The sequence below is a fragment of the Rissa tridactyla genome, chromosome 3, assembly GCF_028500815.1.
Source record: "Rissa tridactyla isolate bRisTri1 chromosome 3, bRisTri1.patW.cur.20221130, whole genome shotgun sequence".
Lineage (NCBI taxonomy): Eukaryota > Metazoa > Chordata > Aves > Charadriiformes > Laridae > Rissa > Rissa tridactyla.
Window position 1 is genome coordinate 124,198,602 of NC_071468.1, and position 19,123 is coordinate 124,217,724.

The 19,123-nt window shown below is 56.0% G+C and overlaps 1 protein-coding gene across 1 annotated transcript; it reads left to right on the top strand.

The window, feature by feature from the left end:
• The first annotated feature begins 6,919 nt into the window (after positions 1-6,919).
• On the top strand, positions 6,920-11,957 carry SOX7 (SRY-box transcription factor 7). The gene is made up of 2 exons (XM_054197250.1): positions 6,920-7,181; positions 9,578-11,957. Exons 1-2 carry the CDS (start codon positions 6,956-6,958, stop codon positions 10,483-10,485), a joined length of 1,134 nt encoding a protein of 377 aa, XP_054053225.1. The 5' UTR covers positions 6,920-6,955; the 3' UTR covers positions 10,486-11,957.
• Positions 11,958-19,123: the final 7,166 nt, after the last annotated feature.

The following is a 19,123-nucleotide window of genomic DNA, read 5'->3' on the forward strand; positions in this document are numbered from 1 at the left end:
TAAATCTTAAGCAGCTGAACTTTACAGTCTCTCTGGGATTTCAATTTTAAAAGGTGCTAGTCAAGGAATAGGGTTTCTTTCTCCAAATACTGCTGGGCTTGTTTGTTTGTTCTCCGTATTAATCGCCCGTGAGTTTCTGTGTGCTAATTCTTCGGAGTGTTTGGCCAGCTTCCAGCGTTAGTTACGGAAAGAATAAAACCAGGAGTAAATCTTGAAATTTACGGTGTTGCTACGATTAAGCGTGGCATCCCTACGACCTAAATCTGGCTCAGCTTGAAATCTCGGCTACAAATAGAAGATTCTCGATGTGTCCAAGAAGTGGGGATTTCACTTTATGCCGGGAAACGTGGGACTTGGATATGCCTCAGGCTCAAAGAGAAGTAGCGTGTGCAGAATGTGAGTTTTAGGGGAAAAAAATAAGAGCCTAACGTTTGAAATGAGAAATTCACTTTGCTGCTCTGCTCTGTGTGTGTTAGTGGTTGGCCAACTTTGCGTTACTCGACGAAGAGCTCTTCTTACCAGATACTGTCTAGTGACATGGATGGTGGAAACAAAAGGAACACATTTCAAAGTAATAAATTACATTTTTTGTTGTTGTTTACAGTGGGTTGTGAGTCCGGTTTCAACCAACCTCTGGTTTGGCAAGCAGGTCTTTTTTCGAAAGCAGAAGAAAAAGAATTACGTCATTACCCAAATGCTGAAATTAGCAGAATGTAAGCACAAAGAAATCACTTGGTTTCATTTCAGTGAAAATAAGACTTTTAAACAGCAGGGTCTTTTGTTATATATTTGTCCATTGTACTCCCACATTGCAGCACAAAATTATGTACCTCCAAGTGAAATTACCCAGAAACCAAGCAAAATGAGAGTTGCCACTCTGCTTTCCCTTCCAAATCGAGAACGATGCGCACGCAGCAGAGATATTAAAATCTTTCCAGTTCTGGTAATCCCAGGTCACCAGTGACGTAGAAGAAAATTTGCCTTTTCGCCATGGGAGCCTTACGCAGGTGATGGTTTCTCAGGAGTTTCTTTGATTTTTTCTTCCATTTCTTTCGCATTTTTCGAACGTTGAAATTCCCTGTCGGTGCAAAGGCTGCTGCACACCAAAGTAAGGGATTTGCGATTGCAATTTTATGAACAACAATGTATATGCTGACTTCTGTGCGTACAGAACAAAACTGGAGCCTGGAAAGTAGAGGCCATGGAAAAGTAAGTCTGTTACCAGCATTGGACCAAAGTGTGTGAGCTTTATGGGCTTCAACTCGTTTGATTGTGCTGTGTCCAACTCTGCAGAGCCTTCCTTCAAGCCAGGGATGGGACGGGACAACCCAGATCTGTGGAACAGGCACCGTTCCTTGGATTTCTTTCCAAGAACATAGAATCACAGAGTAGTTTAGGTTGGAAGGGACCTTAAGACCACCCAGTTCCACCCCCCTGGCCTGGGCAGGGACACCTCCCACCAGACCAGGTTGCTCCAAGCCCCGGCCAACCTGGCCTAGAACCCCTCCAGGGATGGGGCAGCCACAGCTTCTCTGGGCAACCTGGGCCAGGGGCTCACCACCCTCACACCAAAGAATTTCTTCACAATATCTCATCTCAATCTCCCCTCTTGCAGTGTAAAACCCTTCCCCCTCGTCCCATGGCTCCCCTCCCTGCTCCAGAGTCCCTCCCCAGCTTTCCTGGAGCCCCTTGAGGGACTGGCAGGGGCTGGAAGGTCTCCGCGGAGCCTTCTCTTCTCCAGGCTGAACCCCCCCAGCTCTCTCAGCCTGTCCTCCCAGCAGAGGGGCTCCAGCCCTCCCAGCATCTCCGGGGCCTCCTCTGGCCCCGCTCCGACAGCTCCGTGTCCTTCTTGTACTGAGGACTCCAGAGCTGGACGCAGGTGGTGTCGCAGATGTACCAGCTCTTTCCTTTACACACCACCAGTGCAACGTAGAAGTAACAACCCAGCTTATCGCAAAGCATCGGTGTGTGCTACTGTTAAGGACAAGTTGCAAGACACCCCCATTTCCAATGGGGTTCAGATTTCAGACCCCCGTATCCTTACGTCTGTGTGGATTTTGGTCCATTAGACAGGATCCGAGACGCAGCTGCTTGGTGAACCTCAAGAAATGCACTTGGGGGCTCATCACGTTCAGCATCGCCTTCAATTAATGCCGTTGTCCTTTAAACAGAAGGTGGTTCTGGTGCTGACTTCTTTCAAATAATCAGCTCTTGGCATTGAAAATGAGCTGAACGCCCCAATGTAATTAACCAGTTTTCCCCTGTTTAAACACAAGATTGAAGTTCTTGAAGCATCCACCTTCAAAAGGCACAATTTACGTCACGAAACCTCCAAACCTGCCGGCACTACGAGGAGGAAGGAAGCTCCGAGAAGAGAGGAAAACCACACAAAGTCTATTGGAAACACGGCGTGGCATCACGCCTGCCTTCAAAAAAAGATCTTGGAACGGCGCGTCCTCAAACAGCGTGAGGATTGCTCGCATCTGAAGCGGTTCTTTGCCTTGTTCCTCCTCCTTCCTGGGCAGGAGAACCCTAATTACGTGAAGGTGTATCAATCTCACCTCGTTCCTGGGCAGGAGAACCCTAATTACGCGAAGGTTTATCAGTCTCATCTGCGTGGTGTTAGTGGCCGAGGATCTGAGCTCACGGAGTACTTGGACACTGACCGAGGCTCCGTACCTGTCCCGTGCAGGGATAAACAAACTATAAAGAAACCTTTAGTGATGCAAGACTGGGGAATATGGTAAAAATAAACTTTTGTGGTGGCAGAAGCGGGTAAATTGCTCCGAAGCCAAATTGAAGCACGATTTCTCAGCAAGTCAGAAGTTAAAATTCTGCTTCTGAGTCACTCGATTTTTTTTTATTTTTTTTTACTAATCTTAATCCGTTTTTATTAATTTTGAAGTGCAAGAGGGAAATTCCGCTAGCCCCTTTTAACCTAAAGGCACTAAAATACATTTATTTTTCTCACTCTTAAAGCCACAGTTTAAAAATAATAAGAGCAGAAGTAACCAGTGCCCTGAGTGTGCGCGCTCTGAAAATTTTAGCTTTTTTTTTCGCCTACATTTTTTGTTGCGGGGTGAAAAGGGGAAAACTCTGGCTTCTCCTCCAAATGGTCCCAGTAGGAATCCCTGGGGAAAGGCTGGTGGACACGGGGAGGACGGGTTGAGTCTTCTGTCCTGGGTGGGAGCTGCACCCCCCAGGATGCGGCTCTTCTGCTGGGAACCCCCCGGCTGCCTCCGCAAAAACTGCCCTTGGGAGACGAGGGCTTCATCAATAATTAAGGAACATGTGAATATTGGGCTAATTTCAGCTTTGCACTTTTCTCACACATTTTAATGTCTGCGAAGCAGGAGCAGGGGGGAGGTTATTTAGTGAAAACAGCCCCCGCCGTTTGCAAACCGAGTCAAACTCCAGGTGTCAGACCCAGGCTAAAAGGGGATGTTTTTTCGGGAGCGGGGACGGTCTCGCCTGTACGGCTTCGGCCGGGGATTTTTCTCCCTGCCCCAGGGGAGTTGCTGCCACCGTTCCCCATCCGCGAAAATGGGGGAGAACAAAGCTTTTCTTCCCCTCTTTGTCTGCTCGGTCTATTTTAGCTTGTAGCTTTTAGCCGTAATTTCCCCGCTCTCAAAGCCCTGGGAGAGCTCCGCTTCTTCCTGTGCCCCAGATACAGGTAAGCGTTCCACCAGAACGGGGAAGGGAAGCATGAAAAAAAAAAAATTAAAAAAAAAAAAAGTCAAGATGAGTTCTTCCAGGCTGCTGCTAATTCCCCTCATGCGGTCGCAATTAAAAGGTGGCATTTTCACATGGCCCCGGCTGCCTTTATGTAAGGCGGGAGCTTCCTACAGGACAGGTTTAACCAGCATTTTAGGTCGGGCAGCGGAGTGAAACCCGTCTTACTAATGCGATCAGAATGCCAGGTGCTAAAGGAGAGGGGGGAGAAAGCAAAAAAAAAAAAGAAGAATGGGACAAAAAAAAAAAGTGTTGTTTATTATTATTATTTGCACTCACAATGTGGCGTGGCGGGGGGGTGTCCCTAGGAAGGCGCTGTCTTCCAGCTTGGGTGAAAATCCAAACAAGAAATATTTTTGCGGTATTTTCACCCCTTCCGAAAAACCCCCTTGAGTTTTCCGCCCCCCGCCCCCGCCGCCGCCCCGTGGTACCCGGGGGAGGTCAATCGATGTTACCCCCCCCCAGCCCCCGCCACCGTGCGGAAGGGAAGAGCGAGGACCTGGAAAAACCCACCGAGGGGCTCCGACAGCCCCCGGGCACCCGCGGCGGAGGCAGGAGGTTGAACGCGGATCCCGTCCCTGCTTTCTCCTCGCCTGGAAAACCCTCGGAAAAAAATCTCCCATCCTTGGAAAAGCGGTGCCGCCTGTCGTGTAAAAGGCCTCGGGTGGAATTCGTCTCTCCCTTTTTTTGTTTTTCCCCTTGAGGGGATATATTGTACTACTACTACTAAAAATTTTCTGGCCTCCAGGGCCTCGGCGCGTAGAGGTGGTTATTTTTATAATAATGACGATATCCAGGCCCTGTGCATCCCGAGGGTTGAAAAATAACACTGCCGTGTTCAAAATAAAACCTTGCGGGGTTTGGGGGGTTTGGTTTTTTTTTTATTTTTTTTTCCCGGCTTCAAGCCTTACTAAAGGGAAATCAAAATTAAAAACAAAAAATAAAAAGGATGCTGCGGGTTTTCTTCCCCAACCTCTTGCTGCCAACTGCAAAATGCACCCAGGAGACTTGTCGGGGGCAGGACGGGGGCGGGGGGGGGGGGGGGTGGGGTGGTGTTTGGCGTCCTCCCTCCCTGCCCCATCCCGGCGCTTCCAGGCGTGATGGGATGGGATTTACGGAGAGAACCGGGACGGCACGGGATGTATCCGAAACCCCAGATGAAAGGCAGTTGCTATGTGCCTGCCTGCGTGTCCGCCTGTGGAAAGGGTTTATAAATCTGTCCCGAGACCAGGAAATCTCCTGCGCCTTTTAGATTTAAGAGAAGTTGCCTTCCTGTTGTATTCCCAGATAACGCGGCCCTGATGGAGCCCACTTGTAAATAGCTTAATAGATTTAATCAGTTCCTTTGGAAAATGCTGTTGCTTCCGCGGGGTTTTAATTCGGTCCCGAGGAAAAGCTCGGAAAGGGCAGTTGTCGCTCCGGCTGGAAGCGAAGTTGGCAGCTTCCAACTCTCCGGACCCCCAAATCGCCGTAACCCGCGAGAAACCAGAACCGCAGGGATCCCGTTCCTGCGCAAAGCGAGGGGACAGACCAGGAAACCCGGGCGGATCCGGCACCCCGGCAGCTCACGTTTACATACCGCGCTCTCCATCACTCGTAATCTGACAAGAGTCAATAGGAACACCCAGGGCACGTGGTAAATCGCTGCCGACCTGCACAAACGTCTCCCCGCCACCGGCTTGGGATCCGCGCTGGGTGGTTTTTTCCCCCCTGGGTGGATGGGTTAGACGGGGCAGCGGCCGGCCGGCCCGAGGAAATGCCTTCCCATCTCTCGGCTTTCTGGGCAGGGCGGAGAGGAAATCCACCATCGGTCAAAGAGGAGCCGCTGCAGCCCATGTCAGGGGGTCAGAATCATAAAGGAATCGAGCCACTAAATATATTCCTCGGGGCAAATTGCAGGGATGAACTGGGCAAAGGGGTCCGGGTGGGGGTTTTTGAACCCATCGCCTTCCTGGACATCCTTCGTCCCAGCTGGGGGAACACTTCTTCGGGGGTGACGTTCCTGCCCTCAGGAGCACCGAACTGGGGGTTAGTGGGAAATACCGTTGCGTGACGGTGGTGCTTCCATCCCAGCCGGGCTGGGGTGGCTTTGCAGGATGGGGCAGCGCTCCATAAAACGCCGCAGCGAGAAAAAGCATCAGACCGGCCTTCCGCCTCCCAGTGTTCCCAGTGTCGGGCACTGGGGACCAACTGGGGATGTTGTAGCCCCTCTGGGCTCTGCCCAGCCCCATCCCCTGCCCCGCGTGGTCCCTGCAAAGCTCACCCAGGAGCCATCCAGGCTGGACGAGCACCCACCAGCAGTTCACTGGATCCCAGTCTACCTCCCATAGGAGGGGACCTGGGAATTCGGGGTAACTGGGTGAAAACTCACACAGGGTGGCAAAGCCCAGCCAGGACTAGCGGTTAAAGCAGGGGGTGTGGGGGAAAAGGGGGACCTGCAGGACCCGTACCTTGATTTCCCCTTGCGAACAGGCACGTCGCAGTTTGCCGAACCCTGGGGAGGGGACTGGGGGGGGGGATCTTTTGCACCCTTATGGGGGACCTTCAGTTTGGAACCATTTTGCTTTTCTTTCTAGACCATCCTAAAAAAAAATAAAAAAAAAATCTCCCTCTCTCTGTGTTTCCCTCACCCTTGAAGGTTCAGGGTGTGAAAAGTTGCGGGGGGGGGTGGCGAGGAGGGGGCTGTGCAGGGGTGGCAGGGCCGTTTCCAGCTCCCTCCTCCCTCCCCTTCACAAAATAATAATAATTAATAATGATAAAAGGGGGAAGGGGAGGGGGGGGGAGCAGAATTGGGTCGGGGGGTGGGGGGGTGTTGGGGGGTGCTGCCTCCCTTTCCCCTCTCCTGGAAGAGGTGGGGGGTGTGTGTGTGCTGGGCAGAGGGTGGGGAGAAGTTTTTTTCTCCCCCGCTCCATCCTGGCCGGGGCTCACGGAGTTTGCAAACAAGGAGGAGCAGCGAGTCCCTTCGGTGTCATTGGAGGAGGTGTTGGGGTTTTTTTTTTTTTTTTTTTTTTGGTGTGGGCTTTTTTTTTTTTTTTTTTTTTTTTTTTTTTTTTTTTTTTTCCTTTCCAAGGAGCTGATAAATACGGGGGAGGCCGGGCGGGAGGCTGGGATTGCGCGGGGACCCCCGAGGGCAGCGCAGCGCAGCGCGGCGGGGCAGAGGCGGGTCGGGGTCGGGTCGGGTCGGGGCTGGCGGCGGGGAGGGGGGCGGCCGCGGGGCCGGGCCATGGCTGCGCTGCTCGGCACCTACCGCTGGCCGGAGCGGCTGGAGGGGGACGCCAGCGAGGGGCTGCCTCCGGGGCCCCCCCAGCGTTGTCCGGCGGGAGAGAAAAGCTCCGAGAGCCGCATCCGCCGGCCCATGAACGCCTTCATGGTGTGGGCGAAGGACGAGAGGAAGCGGCTGGCGGTGCAGAACCCCGACCTGCACAACGCGGAGCTCAGCAAGATGCTCGGTGAGGAGAAGGGAGGGGTGCGGGGTTTTGGGGGGGGTGGGGTGGGGTGGGTCACCCCGGGGGTGGGCGCCCCTGCATCCAAACGGGCATCCCCGGGGGTGCGAAACCTGTCCGGATCCGAATACGCTGGGGATGGGCATCCGCGCACCCCCCCCCACACACACACCCCGGGCATCCCGCGGGGGTGCAAACCCTCTCCGGATCCAGTGCCCTGGGGGTGGGCATGCACGTACTCCCCCGGGCATCCCCGGGGGTGCAAACCCTCTCCGGATGCAGTACCCCGGGGGTGGGCACCCACGTACCCACCTGGGCATCCCCGGGGGTGCAAACCTTGCTCCGAGTCTGGCAGCCTGCGGTGCGTGCACCCACCCGGGCATCCTCAGGGGTGCGAATCCTATCAGGATCCAATACCCCCGGGGGGTGGGCACCCAGGCACCCATCCGCCATCCCACGGGGTGTAAACCCTCTATGGATCCAATACCCCCTGGGGTGGGCACCCAGGCACCCATCCGCCATCCCACGGGGTGCAAACCCTGTCCGGATCCAATACCCCTGGGGTGGGTACCCATGTACCCACCCAGACATCCCATGGGGTCCAAACCCTCTCTGGATCCAATACCCCTGGGTATTTACCCGATTTAACGGGAGTGGGCATCCATCCACTATCCCATGGGGTGCAAACCCTGTCCAGATCCCTGGGGTGGGCACCCTTGCACCCACCGAGACATCCCATGGGGTCCAAACCCTCTCTGGATCCAATAGCCTGGGGTGGGCACCCATGCACCCATCGGCCATCCCATGGGGTGCAAACCCTGCCTGCATGGGGACCCGTGCACCCTCCCTGCCACCCCGCGGGGACCCCTGCGAGGGTCTGGCACCAGCTCCTTGGGGTGCCTGCATCCTCCCGGCCTCCCCATGGGATACAGACATGTCCGGCAGGCAGGGGGTGGGCACCCACATGGCCACGCTGCGGGGTGCAAAGCCCAGGTCCGAAGTCCTGCGGCAACATCCACCGGGCTACCTTGTGGGGTGCAAATCCCGATGGGGTCCCGCACCCCAAGGGAGCGGGCACCCAGGGTGCAAGCCCCAGCGGCGACCCACACTCTGGGTGCGTGCAGCCCCCCCCGGCCACCCCTCACAGGGTGCAAAGCCTGGTGGTCTCCCACACCCCGGGGGACAGGCACCCACCGAGGGTAAAACCCCCCCGAGGTGCAGACCCCCAGGCTGCCAGTGCCTGGGATCCCCCGGTGCAGCGCAAGGAGGGACCCCCAAATTTCCCTGGCCTGTCTTTGCTGTCTCACTTTGTCCCCGAACTTACTAGCCCACCCCGATGTTGCATGTCCAGGGGGTGGTGGGGTGTTCCTGCTGTTTCTTTTTAAGGGATCACAACCCATTTTGAATACACATTTGTCTCCCGCTCCTCATCCGGTTTCCCCCTTATCCCAATCCCTAAATTTTATGCAAAACCAAGCGGGCAAACAGAAACAACCAGCCCAGACGGCCTGAGAAAGAGCTGCCGGAATCGCAACACGGCTTTGCTGTCCGGCCGCTCCCCCAAAGTTTCTGTTTCCCCGCACAGTTTTGTGGTGTTTTCTTTGCTGCTTTGGGTTTTCTCCTCGCTGCTTCGCCACGCAGCGTCTCTGCTTATCCGTGTCATTTCTGCTGTCCCTTCGGCAGCGCGAAGGCATCCGTATCCTCATTTCTCCCTCTACCCTGAGGGACAGCCCTGGGGCAGCCCCACCGTAGGATGCGACCCCCCACCCCCACCCCCCCCCGGCCCCGCCGCTGCTTCTCCGTCCTGTATCTTGGGGACATTTTGTGTATCTCAAACAGGGAGCAGCGAGGTCACGGTGCCCGGGTCTCGCCGCGTCCCGGTGCGTGTCCCGGCAGGGCACAGGCTGGGACGCGTCCAAGGGACGCCACGTCCTGACCCCCTGCTCAGCCGGGCATGGCCTCGGCCGTCCCCGCTCAGCGTCGGGGCTCTCCGTCCCAGAGAGGCACTGCAGGATCAAGCCGTGGAGCTGGGGGGGAGGTTTATTTGCCCTGATTATGGTCCTTTCCAACCTAAACCCTTTTCTGATTCTATGATTTATTTGAAGCGGGGCTCAGCTAACACTGACACCTCCCCACACCCCGGTTCGGGGACTTGGGATGGGGGACTCGGTGGACCTATGGTGGCTTCAGCCCCCCTCTTCTTCACCCTCCTGCTGCCGTCCTGTCCTCCCGCGGGGTGTGCGGGCTGCGTCCTCCATGCGCCAGCTGGGATATTGGGAGCCCCGACTTTGTCCTTGGGTTGCGTGCCTGCCAATTTTGGGATGGAGCACTCTTCCCCCCCCCCCGGCTCCCTCCCCCAATACGGCCTCCGTGGGCGCTAAGGGGAGTTTTCTCTGTTTCAGGCAAGTCCTGGAAGGCTCTGAGCCTCTCGCAGAAGCGTCCCTACGTGGAGGAGGCCGAGCGGCTGCGGGTGAAGCACATGCAAGATTACCCCAACTACAAATACCGGCCCCGGCGCAAGAAGCAGGTCAAGCGCATCTGCAAGCGGGTGGACCCCGGTTTTTTGCTGGGCAACCTGACGCGGGACCAAAACGCCGTGCCGGAGAAGCGGACCTGCGGCCGGGCCGGGGGGGAGAAAGAGGGTCCGGGTGAGTACCCGCCTCGCCCGGGGCTGCCGGCCGGCCGGGGATACCGGGAAGCTCCGTGCAGCAGCAGCGGCAGCAGCACCAGCATGGACACCTACCCCTACGGGCTGCCCACCCCCCCGGAGATGTCTCCGCTGGACGCCATAGACCCCGAGCAGAGCTTCTTCTCCTCGCCCTGCCCCGAGGAGCATCACCGCTCCCACCTCGCCGGAGCCACCTACTCCCCGGAGTACGCGGGCAGCTCCCTCCCGTGCAACCACCACCCCCTCAGCCCCATCCCGCAGCCGGCCACCTGCATGATCCCCCCGGCCTCCAGCTGCACTCCTCTTCCTCCTCCTCCTCCTCCTCCCAGCTACTACACGCCCGCCTTCCCCTCCCTGGCCCCCCCCAGCCTCCATGCCCACCTGGGCCAGCTCTCCCCGCCACCCGACCACCACGGCTTTGACACCTTGGACCAGCTGAGCCAAGCCGAGCTCCTGGGGGAGATGGACCGCAACGAGTTCGACCAATATCTCAACAACCCCGGCCACAGCGACCACCACGGCGGCGTCTTGGTCAACGGACACGTCCCGGCGTCCGGCAGCTCCCACGCCTCCGAGACCAGCCTCATCTCCGTCCTCGCCGATGCCACGGCCACCTACTACAATAACTACAGCGTCTCCTAGACCCCCGGCCGGGGCCCAGGAAGGACCCGACACAGTATTACCAGGCGTTGCTGCCCGGAGACGTCGCTCACCACCACCCCTCAGGGTGACCGAGTCCGAACCGTGAGGGCTGCGGAGTCTCCTCGGTGGCGTAGGTAAAGGATTTCGGTCGTCAGCTCACCACCGGTGCAAAGCCTGGGGTGCCCTGCTCCCAGCGGGGCCGGGGAGGGCATTTCCCAATGCCGAAACCCTTGGGCCAAGTCCCTCTTCCAAAGCAGAGATGCTCCCGGCAGCGCGGGAAGGTTGCCTGTCGTTTCGGGGCACCCCCAGCTCTGCTTTGGAGTCGGGAGGGCGGCAGCAATCCTCCCCCCCCCCCCCTCCAAAAACGGCAGCTCTGAAGTCTTGTCAGGGGCAAAAATCCCCCTGGAAAGGGAAAAGGCGAGGGATGGGGCGGGGGGGAAGGGAAGATTTTGGTAAAGGGTCTGCGAGCCGCTCTCGGCTGCTGGCGTCGGCGTTGCGGCAGCCCGTGTGCCGGTGGGGGCGAAACCTGCCTCGTCCCCCCGCCCCCAGACCTGGAGTTGGGGGCTTCAATCCCAAAGGGGAGGGGACACCAGGGATGCTGCCGGGCTATCCCTGGGGATGCGTGGCGGGGGGCGGCAGGGGGGCAGCCAGCCCCCCGGGGCGCTCAGCTTTGCGCCTTCCCGAGGAGTGTAAGAGCAGGGCTTGGAAAAAGCAGGATGCGGCCAGCATCCGCGTCCCCTGCCATGGCTTCCCCTCGGCCCCCCAGCGGAGCCGCCCTCCCCGGAGCGCGGCCTGGGACGAGCACTTGGGGCAAAGAGGTGATGATGTAGCAGACACGTGTTTTTATTTTTTTAATCAAACACCCTTCAAAGGCAAAGGCTTCACGTTTCGAGCCGCGGTGCCCAATGCCTCTTCTAACTCCGGCGTATTATTGCTTGTAATAAAGCTGTACATTGATTTATTCCTGCCATTATTCCTCCCCCTCGGATTTTGTATTGCTCGAGTTCTCTTCCTTTTCATAAAGATGAAGCTTTATTTTAAATCAGTTATATGACATGATTAATCTTAGTGTTTACTGTATGGCACTTGGTAATGATTAGTTAGTAGCGTGACTATGATTTTCTGGTTTCAGTCCCAAGCGTGTATTAATAATAATTGCAAATAGTACTTAAAAAAAAAAAAAAAAAACAAACCTACAACTTCACAGGTTTTTAAGCTAATACATTCCATCTTTTTTGTGTGACTCTATGCATTTTGAATGAGTGTAGATATGAGTTTGCATAAAATATTTAATTTAAATAAATGTTTTTATACAATGATTGTTTTATGATTTAAATTGCTGTAGCTATTGACAAAGTTTTCAAAACAGAAACATTTCCTGTGCGAGTGCTATTTTTTTAATTTTGTTTGGTTGTTGGTGGTATTTTCAGCCAAACTTTTCTACTTCCTTTTTTTTTTTTTTTTTTTTTTTAAAAAATAAAAAAAGATCTGTGGTTATCTTTACAAATTGTGGACTGCTTTCTAACAAACCCACCCGAGGCAGGATGCGCGCGTACCTTCGCTTTTCACGGTGTGTCTCCGGGGAAGCAAGTCACTTTGATGGCCTTGATCCCGCTTTTGCCATCTCCTAAATACTGCCTTTCTCCTAAATACGGCCTTTCTCCGGCCTTTCTCCTAAATATGGCCTTTTCACACCAAGTCCCATGTAGTCATTGCGGTGAAGTTAAGGCAAAGTTTGGTCTTGGGCGTGTTGATGAGCACAAACGATGGATGTTGCCTATTTATAGGGCAAGTGCCAGTGCCTGCAGAGGGGTTTTTATTCAAATTTAAGGCTGTCTTTCACAGTTCGTGCTGATGGACCGTTTAAGATGCTCCACAGTGCAAGGGCCACCTGAAGGGTCCTTGGCGCAAATGCGGATCAAGGCAATGGGGCCTCAGAAACAGAGCGTGGGTCAAATTTGGGGTGCTGCGTGATGGGTGGTCTTGTAGGGTGAGGGGTGGCCTTCAAGCGTCACTAGCGAAGAGAAAAGCTTAGTCCTCCTTGTGGCCCATGGACCAACATCACGGCCTGCTCTTGCCAGACATTAAATCAGGCTGTGTCCTTGCCACCCTTGAGGCTGAGCCACACGCACCTCACAGTGCAGTGTCCTCCCAGGCTGCGTTCTCCTGCTTGGCCCTAAAAAGTGGAGGAGAGAGTTTTTTAATGCACTTTGTGATGCCCGCCTATGCGTGTTGGCTGGAAGGGTTCTCCAGAGGTCACTCAATGCAACCCAACCCAACCCAACTGGGCTGGCTTGCCTCCCATAAATGACTTATCTCTGACTCAGGGAGCCCGTGGTCTCAGAAGGTGGAAGGCTGTGTGAGTGTTTGGGGGGGCACCAATATGCCCCTGTCCTGTGCTTATGGTCCTCCTCCATCCCCCACGTGCCACCTCTTCCTTTGCCCATCGCTTGGCCATGTGCAACTGGTTTCCCTTTAAGGGGGGATGAAATGGAGGCCTTTGGGTGTCCTGCTCGCACCGTGGACTGTGGTGGCTCTTGCACCATCACAGCACAAGGGCATGGTGCTCGGTGCGGTGCTGGACGGCTGGTGCAGCAGCCCAGGTGGGGCAGCGTCGCTCTTCCAAGAGGGTTTGTGCACCAGCCCGATGGGGCTGGAGGGATGGAGGTGCCATGTTTGGCCTCTCCGCCCAGCGGCGTTGACTCACGTGGGACCATGCCAGGAGCAGGGCCGGAGAAGTCCTGCTCCTCCCACCTCCTGCTCTGCCCACGATCCCTGTGGTGCCCCAGGCCCGGGGGATGCTCACAGAGCTCCAGAAGCACATTAAACATTGTTCATACCAGGGGTGGCCTGGGCGCCTGTGCCCAAACCTGGATCTGCCTTTCGACCAGCAAATCAAGGGGACTGCTCCCTTCCAAGCAGGCTCTCGTTAGAGGGGCACCCACCCCAGGGCATCAGAGGGTCACCCACCCCAGGGCATCAGAGGGGCAGCCACCCCAGGGCGCTCTGCAAACATCCCTTTCTGCCAGCTCTGCTGCAGGGGCGGCTGAGAACGGTGTAATGAGTTTTCAAACCGCCTTGGAGAAGAAGCAGAGAGCTCGACCGTCCCGGCCCCTCCAGTAAGATCAGCTTTGGGTATTGCCACCAGCGTGCCTGATTCGGGCTCTTGCATTCATCCCCCAGATGGGACCCCCTCTCCGGGACGTTGGCTGCTCCCTCCTGTCCTGCCCCGAGCCCCGAGCAGCGATGGGATCGACTGAAACACCCCGCGAGCCTTTTCCCTGCTTCCATTATTGCAGAGAGAGTCACGTTCGGGGTTGGCAGAGGCAAAGCCCACACCAAGAGCTCCCAGCGGCGCATACGGTGGTGTCCAGGGACTGGTTTCTCCGGGAAAAGGGGTTTCTCCATGAATCCCAACCCCGAGCAGCCGGCCGGGCTGGGATGCACAGAGACTCCCATGAGCCGAGCCTGTCCCCGCTTGCTCAACCTGGAGCCACGTGAGGAGAGGTGAGAGCGTGTCCCCGTGCTCTCTGCACGTCAGGAACAGCTACAGGCCCCAACCGGGAGCCGGGGCCCCCCGCGGGCGTTGGGAGCCGCAGCCAAGGCGAGGTGCGGCTCCCTGGGAGCCAGGGCTCGCCGGCCGGATCCGGGCACACGCCCAGCGCCGGGAGCAGCCGGCTCCCACCTCCCAGGACACCGGCAGCTGAGATGAAATTCGGGAGCGGAGCCATCCGTCCCTTCCCCGGCGGGATGGGAAATGCAACGCTGCGGGTTGCCTCCCGCCCCTCATCACATTTTTGGGATGCAGGGCATCGCTGCAGGGACCAGCGGGAAAATAAGTGGCTGGCAGAGGTGGGAAGGAGCCTTTTTTTGCTTGGAAAGCAGATGTTCCTGCAGAGGATTTATGGTCATGGTGGTTTATGGATGCTGCGGGGGTCTCCACCCCGAGCAGGGGTCATTCTGCATCAGCCCTGGGCATGTTTCTCCTCCCTCCCCATCCCAAACCCGCAAGCCCAAGGCTGTCTCTGTGCACGCCGAGGAGCCTTGTGGTTTGAGGGTTGCTTTCTCCAGGCTGGGACGGGCTGGGAACCAGCAGGAAGATCAAATCAGGGCTGCAGGAAGGGATAAAATGACCTCACACCATGTTCGGGCTCCCACTCAGGAGTGTCAGGTTGGGCCAGGGCAAGGTTCTCTCCTTGCCAGGAGGTGACCGGGGTGTGAGTCCTCTGCCCCCGGTGTCCGGTGGTCATGGCCAGCCCTTGGCCCCCGTGGCTGTGTGGGTCACGGTGCTGGGCGTCGGGAGCAGGGATGAGGTCACCCTCCCGGATAGTGCTGGGATTCGGTCTGGCCAGGAGCTGCGGTGTGTGTCATGCCCTGTCCCTCCCGGGATGGGCAATTTCCTTTGCTTCCCTTGAGCAGGTGGTGACTCCTCTCCATCCTCACTCCACCAGCCACGTCTCCTTGTCCCAGTGCCACCGAGCAAGGGTAGACCCCGATGACAAGCAGACAGGTGGCTGCTCTGTGCCTCAGTTTCCCTGTTTGTAAAATAGAGATAATACTTCCTTCTCCCTCGCCCTTTTTCTGTCCAGCGCTGGGCCATGAACTGTCTCTTACCAAGGGTTTGAGCAGGACCAAGTTCTTGTGCTGCCCTTAGCACAAAGGGTCTCTACTCCATGCGAGGGCTCTGGATGCTGCTACTAAATTATCTGGGAGATGAGTATTTCCCCTGCATCGCTCTCAAAGCAGATGGGGAGGGAAGTAGAGGCTGAGAAGGGGGTGAGGAGACTCAACTGAGGTCACCCTGCAAATCAGTGGCAGAGCCTAGGGGACACCCTCGACACCGCCAAATCCCCAAAAAACCCTTTTGCCCCCATCAACCCCTTTCTGCTGACGAGTAAACACCTTCTCCTTCCACCTCTTTTTGCCTCCATCCCACCCCGACTCCGAACCCCACTGCACCGCTCCACGCGGGGAGGACAGGATCAGGCCCTCCCTCCCGTCTCTCCAGAGGAGGGAATGAGACAAGCTGCTGAGTGGTTTCCTGCCCGGCACTGCCAATGGGAGCTGCTGGGGTGCCGGGAGCAGGGGAGGATGTATCCGGAGCTGAGTGTTTCCTGGCAGATAAGGCCAGCCCCTCCTGCCGGATGTTATGAGTCCAGGTCCTACCTCCACATTTCAAGCGAAGGGGCCGAGGAAAGGCTTGGATGTTTATGTCAAGGAAAAATAACTTCTCCCTCTGTGTACAGTCCTCCGGCTCCCCCAGGGCTACGTGTGGGAGGGTAAATGCTGGGAATGTGAAAACAGGGGCGAGGGGATGGAGGTGGGTGGTGGGGGAGAAGGGTTTGGCTGCCAGGGCAGGAGGGCTGTGAGTGGGCTGGGGTCTCTCCCTCTCAGCTGGGGCTGGGGTGGGAGGGTGCCAAGGCAAAGGCAGGGGGAGTTGAGGAGAAGAGCCCGGGGCTGGATAATGCAGGCTCAACCCCATGGGCTCAGGCTCAGCGTCAATTCAGAGTCATCTTGGTGGCAACCCACTCGGCTGAATCGGGTACGTCACCTCTGGTGCCCACCGGGAGGAGATCCGGCCCCCAGGAAGGACTTGCTCAGAAGAGCCCCTTCAAGGCAGGAGCCAAGGCCACCCACACCAGCCTCCGTGGCTGAAGGTCCAGCGTTATCTCCTGCCCACCTCTGTTACCCAAGGAGCCAGAGATGTTGAAAGAGGGAGGATGGTGGAAGAGTTGGGTCCAACCGCCCAGCAGTGCCCAGCTGGCTATGGAGGAGGGAGAGGTTGCACAGTGGGTATGGAGAGAATGAGGCAAATAGGGATCTTCTCCATCTTTTTGCAATAAATACAAGTGAAATCCAGTGCTGGCCAGACTCTCCTCTTTTGAATACAGCTTGTGTGCTCCTGACACCCTTCTGGCACCATCCACAGGGCTCAAGCTGAAACCTCTGCACTGCCTGAAGGCTGGTACATGTTCAGGGTCATCTCTGGACAATGGAAGGGACATGGAGAGACCTGCACTAGGCTCATACCAGTCAAGAAACCAGGCCAGGGAAGATCCTCTGCCCTCAACCGCTACCATCCAGACTGAAATTATCACAATCCCCAGCACAGTGGTGCCCAGGCCAACAAGTCCTTCCCCAACCCTGGGATGGGGGTAACAAGGGCATCCATAGGGAAGGTTTGGATGTGGCCGCCTGGTTTGGAAGTGTCCAAACCAACCCGAGGGCCTCAGGGTCAAACAGCTGAGTCTGGGCACTACCAAAGAGTCTAGAGACATTTTTTTTTGCTAGCATTGACCAACTTCTGACTGAGAGTTTTGTCTTTGGCATTAATAGAGAGAAGTTTGAAAACAAAGAAAATCTGGCAATCTCCTGTCCAGGGTGGTTAACAGGAGCTGAGCTGCCTCCCCACCCCTGTTTACTCTCATTTCAATGCACGAGGGACTGCTGGGGGTCCTGTTTCCCACCCAGAGGGGCAGAGACAGCACTGGAGGCCCCCCTGAACCCCTTCCCTTCCTCCTTGGAGCTCGGGGAGCCCATGAGGGTCCCTGCCAGCAGCCGAAGGGCATCCGAGGAGCATTGCTGCGTGCAGGGAGAGTTTGGGGTTAAGAAGGCTCATGCTGGAGACCTGACCCGTGCCCTCCTTCCACCTCTCTTCCCTCAGCACCCCGAATGTCCCCCCCCTTCCCTGGCCAGCCAGGACGCACCCCGCCTCGGCAAGCCCAAGATGTTGTTCTTTCCCTTTGATTTCCAGGAGCTCCTGCTCAGCCCCCAGAGCTTCACTGCGAACAAAACATCAGAAGCCCGGGCTGGCCGTGCAGGAAGGAAACCTGCTCACATGGGGGCTGAGTCACGATCCCGCTGCTCCCTCCCGGCATTCCAGGGAGCGAGCGGCATCGGGTACCAAGGGACAGCAGGTCCCACTGTCCCCCTGACCAGCTAAGGCACCAAAATTCCCTCTTCACCACCACCACCCCTATCTTCTTGTTTTGAGAAACAAAACGCTGCTTTTGGGGTCTTATTTTTCTGCGGCTTGAGTGGGAAAGGCTGGGTTTGCTTCCCCGTCAAATGAAGAGTCTCCACGCTACCCTTTTGGGCCTCGGCCAAAATCCAGGGAGGATGCTGAAAACCTTAGTTTAAAACAGGCTTCTCGGCAGCCTTGGCCTGGGGCCAGCTGTTTGATTCTCTGCGGTCAGGGCCAGGCTTCTTGTCTTGAGCATCATCTTGAGCATCATCTTGAGCTTGGGGCAGTGTGGCTGGAGAGCTGCCTGGCAGAAAAGGCCCTGGGGGTTCTAATTGACAAGCGGCTGAACATGAGCCAGCAGTGTGCCCAGGTGGCCAAGAGGGCCAATGGCATCCTGGCTTGTATTAGAAATAGTGTGACCAGCAGAAGGAGGGAGGTGATTGTCCCCCTGTACTCAGCACTGGTGAGGCCACCCCTTGAGTATTGCGTCCAGTTCTGGGCACCTCAATACGAGAGAGATCTCGAGGTGCTGGAGCAAGCGCAGAGGAGGGCAACGAAGCTGGTGAAGGGCCTGGAGAATAAATCTGATGAGGAGACATTGAAGGAGCTGGGACTGTTTAGTTTGAGGAAGAGGAGGCTGAGGGGAGACCTCATCGCTCTCTACAACTACTTGAAAGGCCATTGTAGAGAGGTTGGTGCTGGTCTCTTCTCTAGCGACAGAACAAGAGGGAATGGGTTCAAGCTGCAGCAGGGTAGGTTTAGGCTGGACATTAGGACAAAATTCTTCCCAGAAAGGGAAAGATCCAGTGGCTCTTCAGACCTCACTCTAGAGACTTTATCTTCTTTTTGAGGATCCCACCCCACAGTGCGTTGGGGTTAGAATTCCCCCTTTCCAGCCTAGCTATGTCTGGAGAAGGTGGCCAGGAAGGATGTCAGACCTCCACCTCTGGCCCTCGTTGATATTCTCCCAGCCTGCAGGTCCACCAAAACTATGCCTTTCCACCAGCTCTCAAGTCTCCCTCTGAATACCTTGCCTTGGGCTCAAATGTGCATTAGCATTTCAGACTGAATTTTGAAAAACTAAAACCTACAAGCAAGTAAGACCAATGGCCTTATCAAAGTGGGAACCTTTAGGCCACCATCCTTAAGAAAACCACATTTTTCCCCAAGTTCCCCAAGTCCTCAATAAGAAACACTTGCATACAGGACTTGGGGACTCTAATGGATGGACATTTCTGAAAGTGAACAGCCTCAGCCGCAAACAGATGTAGATTAGGTTTCTTTTTAACCCATTGGATGTGTTACATTCTTGGTAGACATTACAGCTTTGGAAGGCTGACCAATGCCACACAATTCTTAAGGTTAGTGGTGCTATTGTCTTATTTTAGGGCTGTTATAGTAGAAACTTGTACGGCATTAGAAGTACCTATATACTGAAATTCAAGCAGCGCCAACCCACAAGAGACAGATGTGTCACACCAGCTTGGGCACCTCAATACAACAGAGATATCGAGGTGCTGGAGCGAGGGCAGAGGAGGGCAACGAAGCTGGTGAAGGGCCTGGAGAATAAATCTGATGAGGAGCCATTGAAGGAGCTGGGACTGTTTAGTTTGAGGAAGAGGAGGCTGAGGGGAGACCTCACTGCTCTCTACAACTACTTGAAAGGCCATTGTA

Excerpts from the sequence above, each read along its gene's own strand:
- SOX7 (XM_054197250.1), top strand. The coding sequence starts at position 6,956 with ATGGCTGCGCTGCTCGGCACCTACCGCTGGCCGGAGCGGCTGGAGGGG. Across the intron at positions 7,182-9,577 it reads GGAGCTCAGCAAGATGCTCG|GCAAGTCCTGGAAGGCTCTG; the intron begins GTGAGGAGAAGG and ends TCTCTGTTTCAG.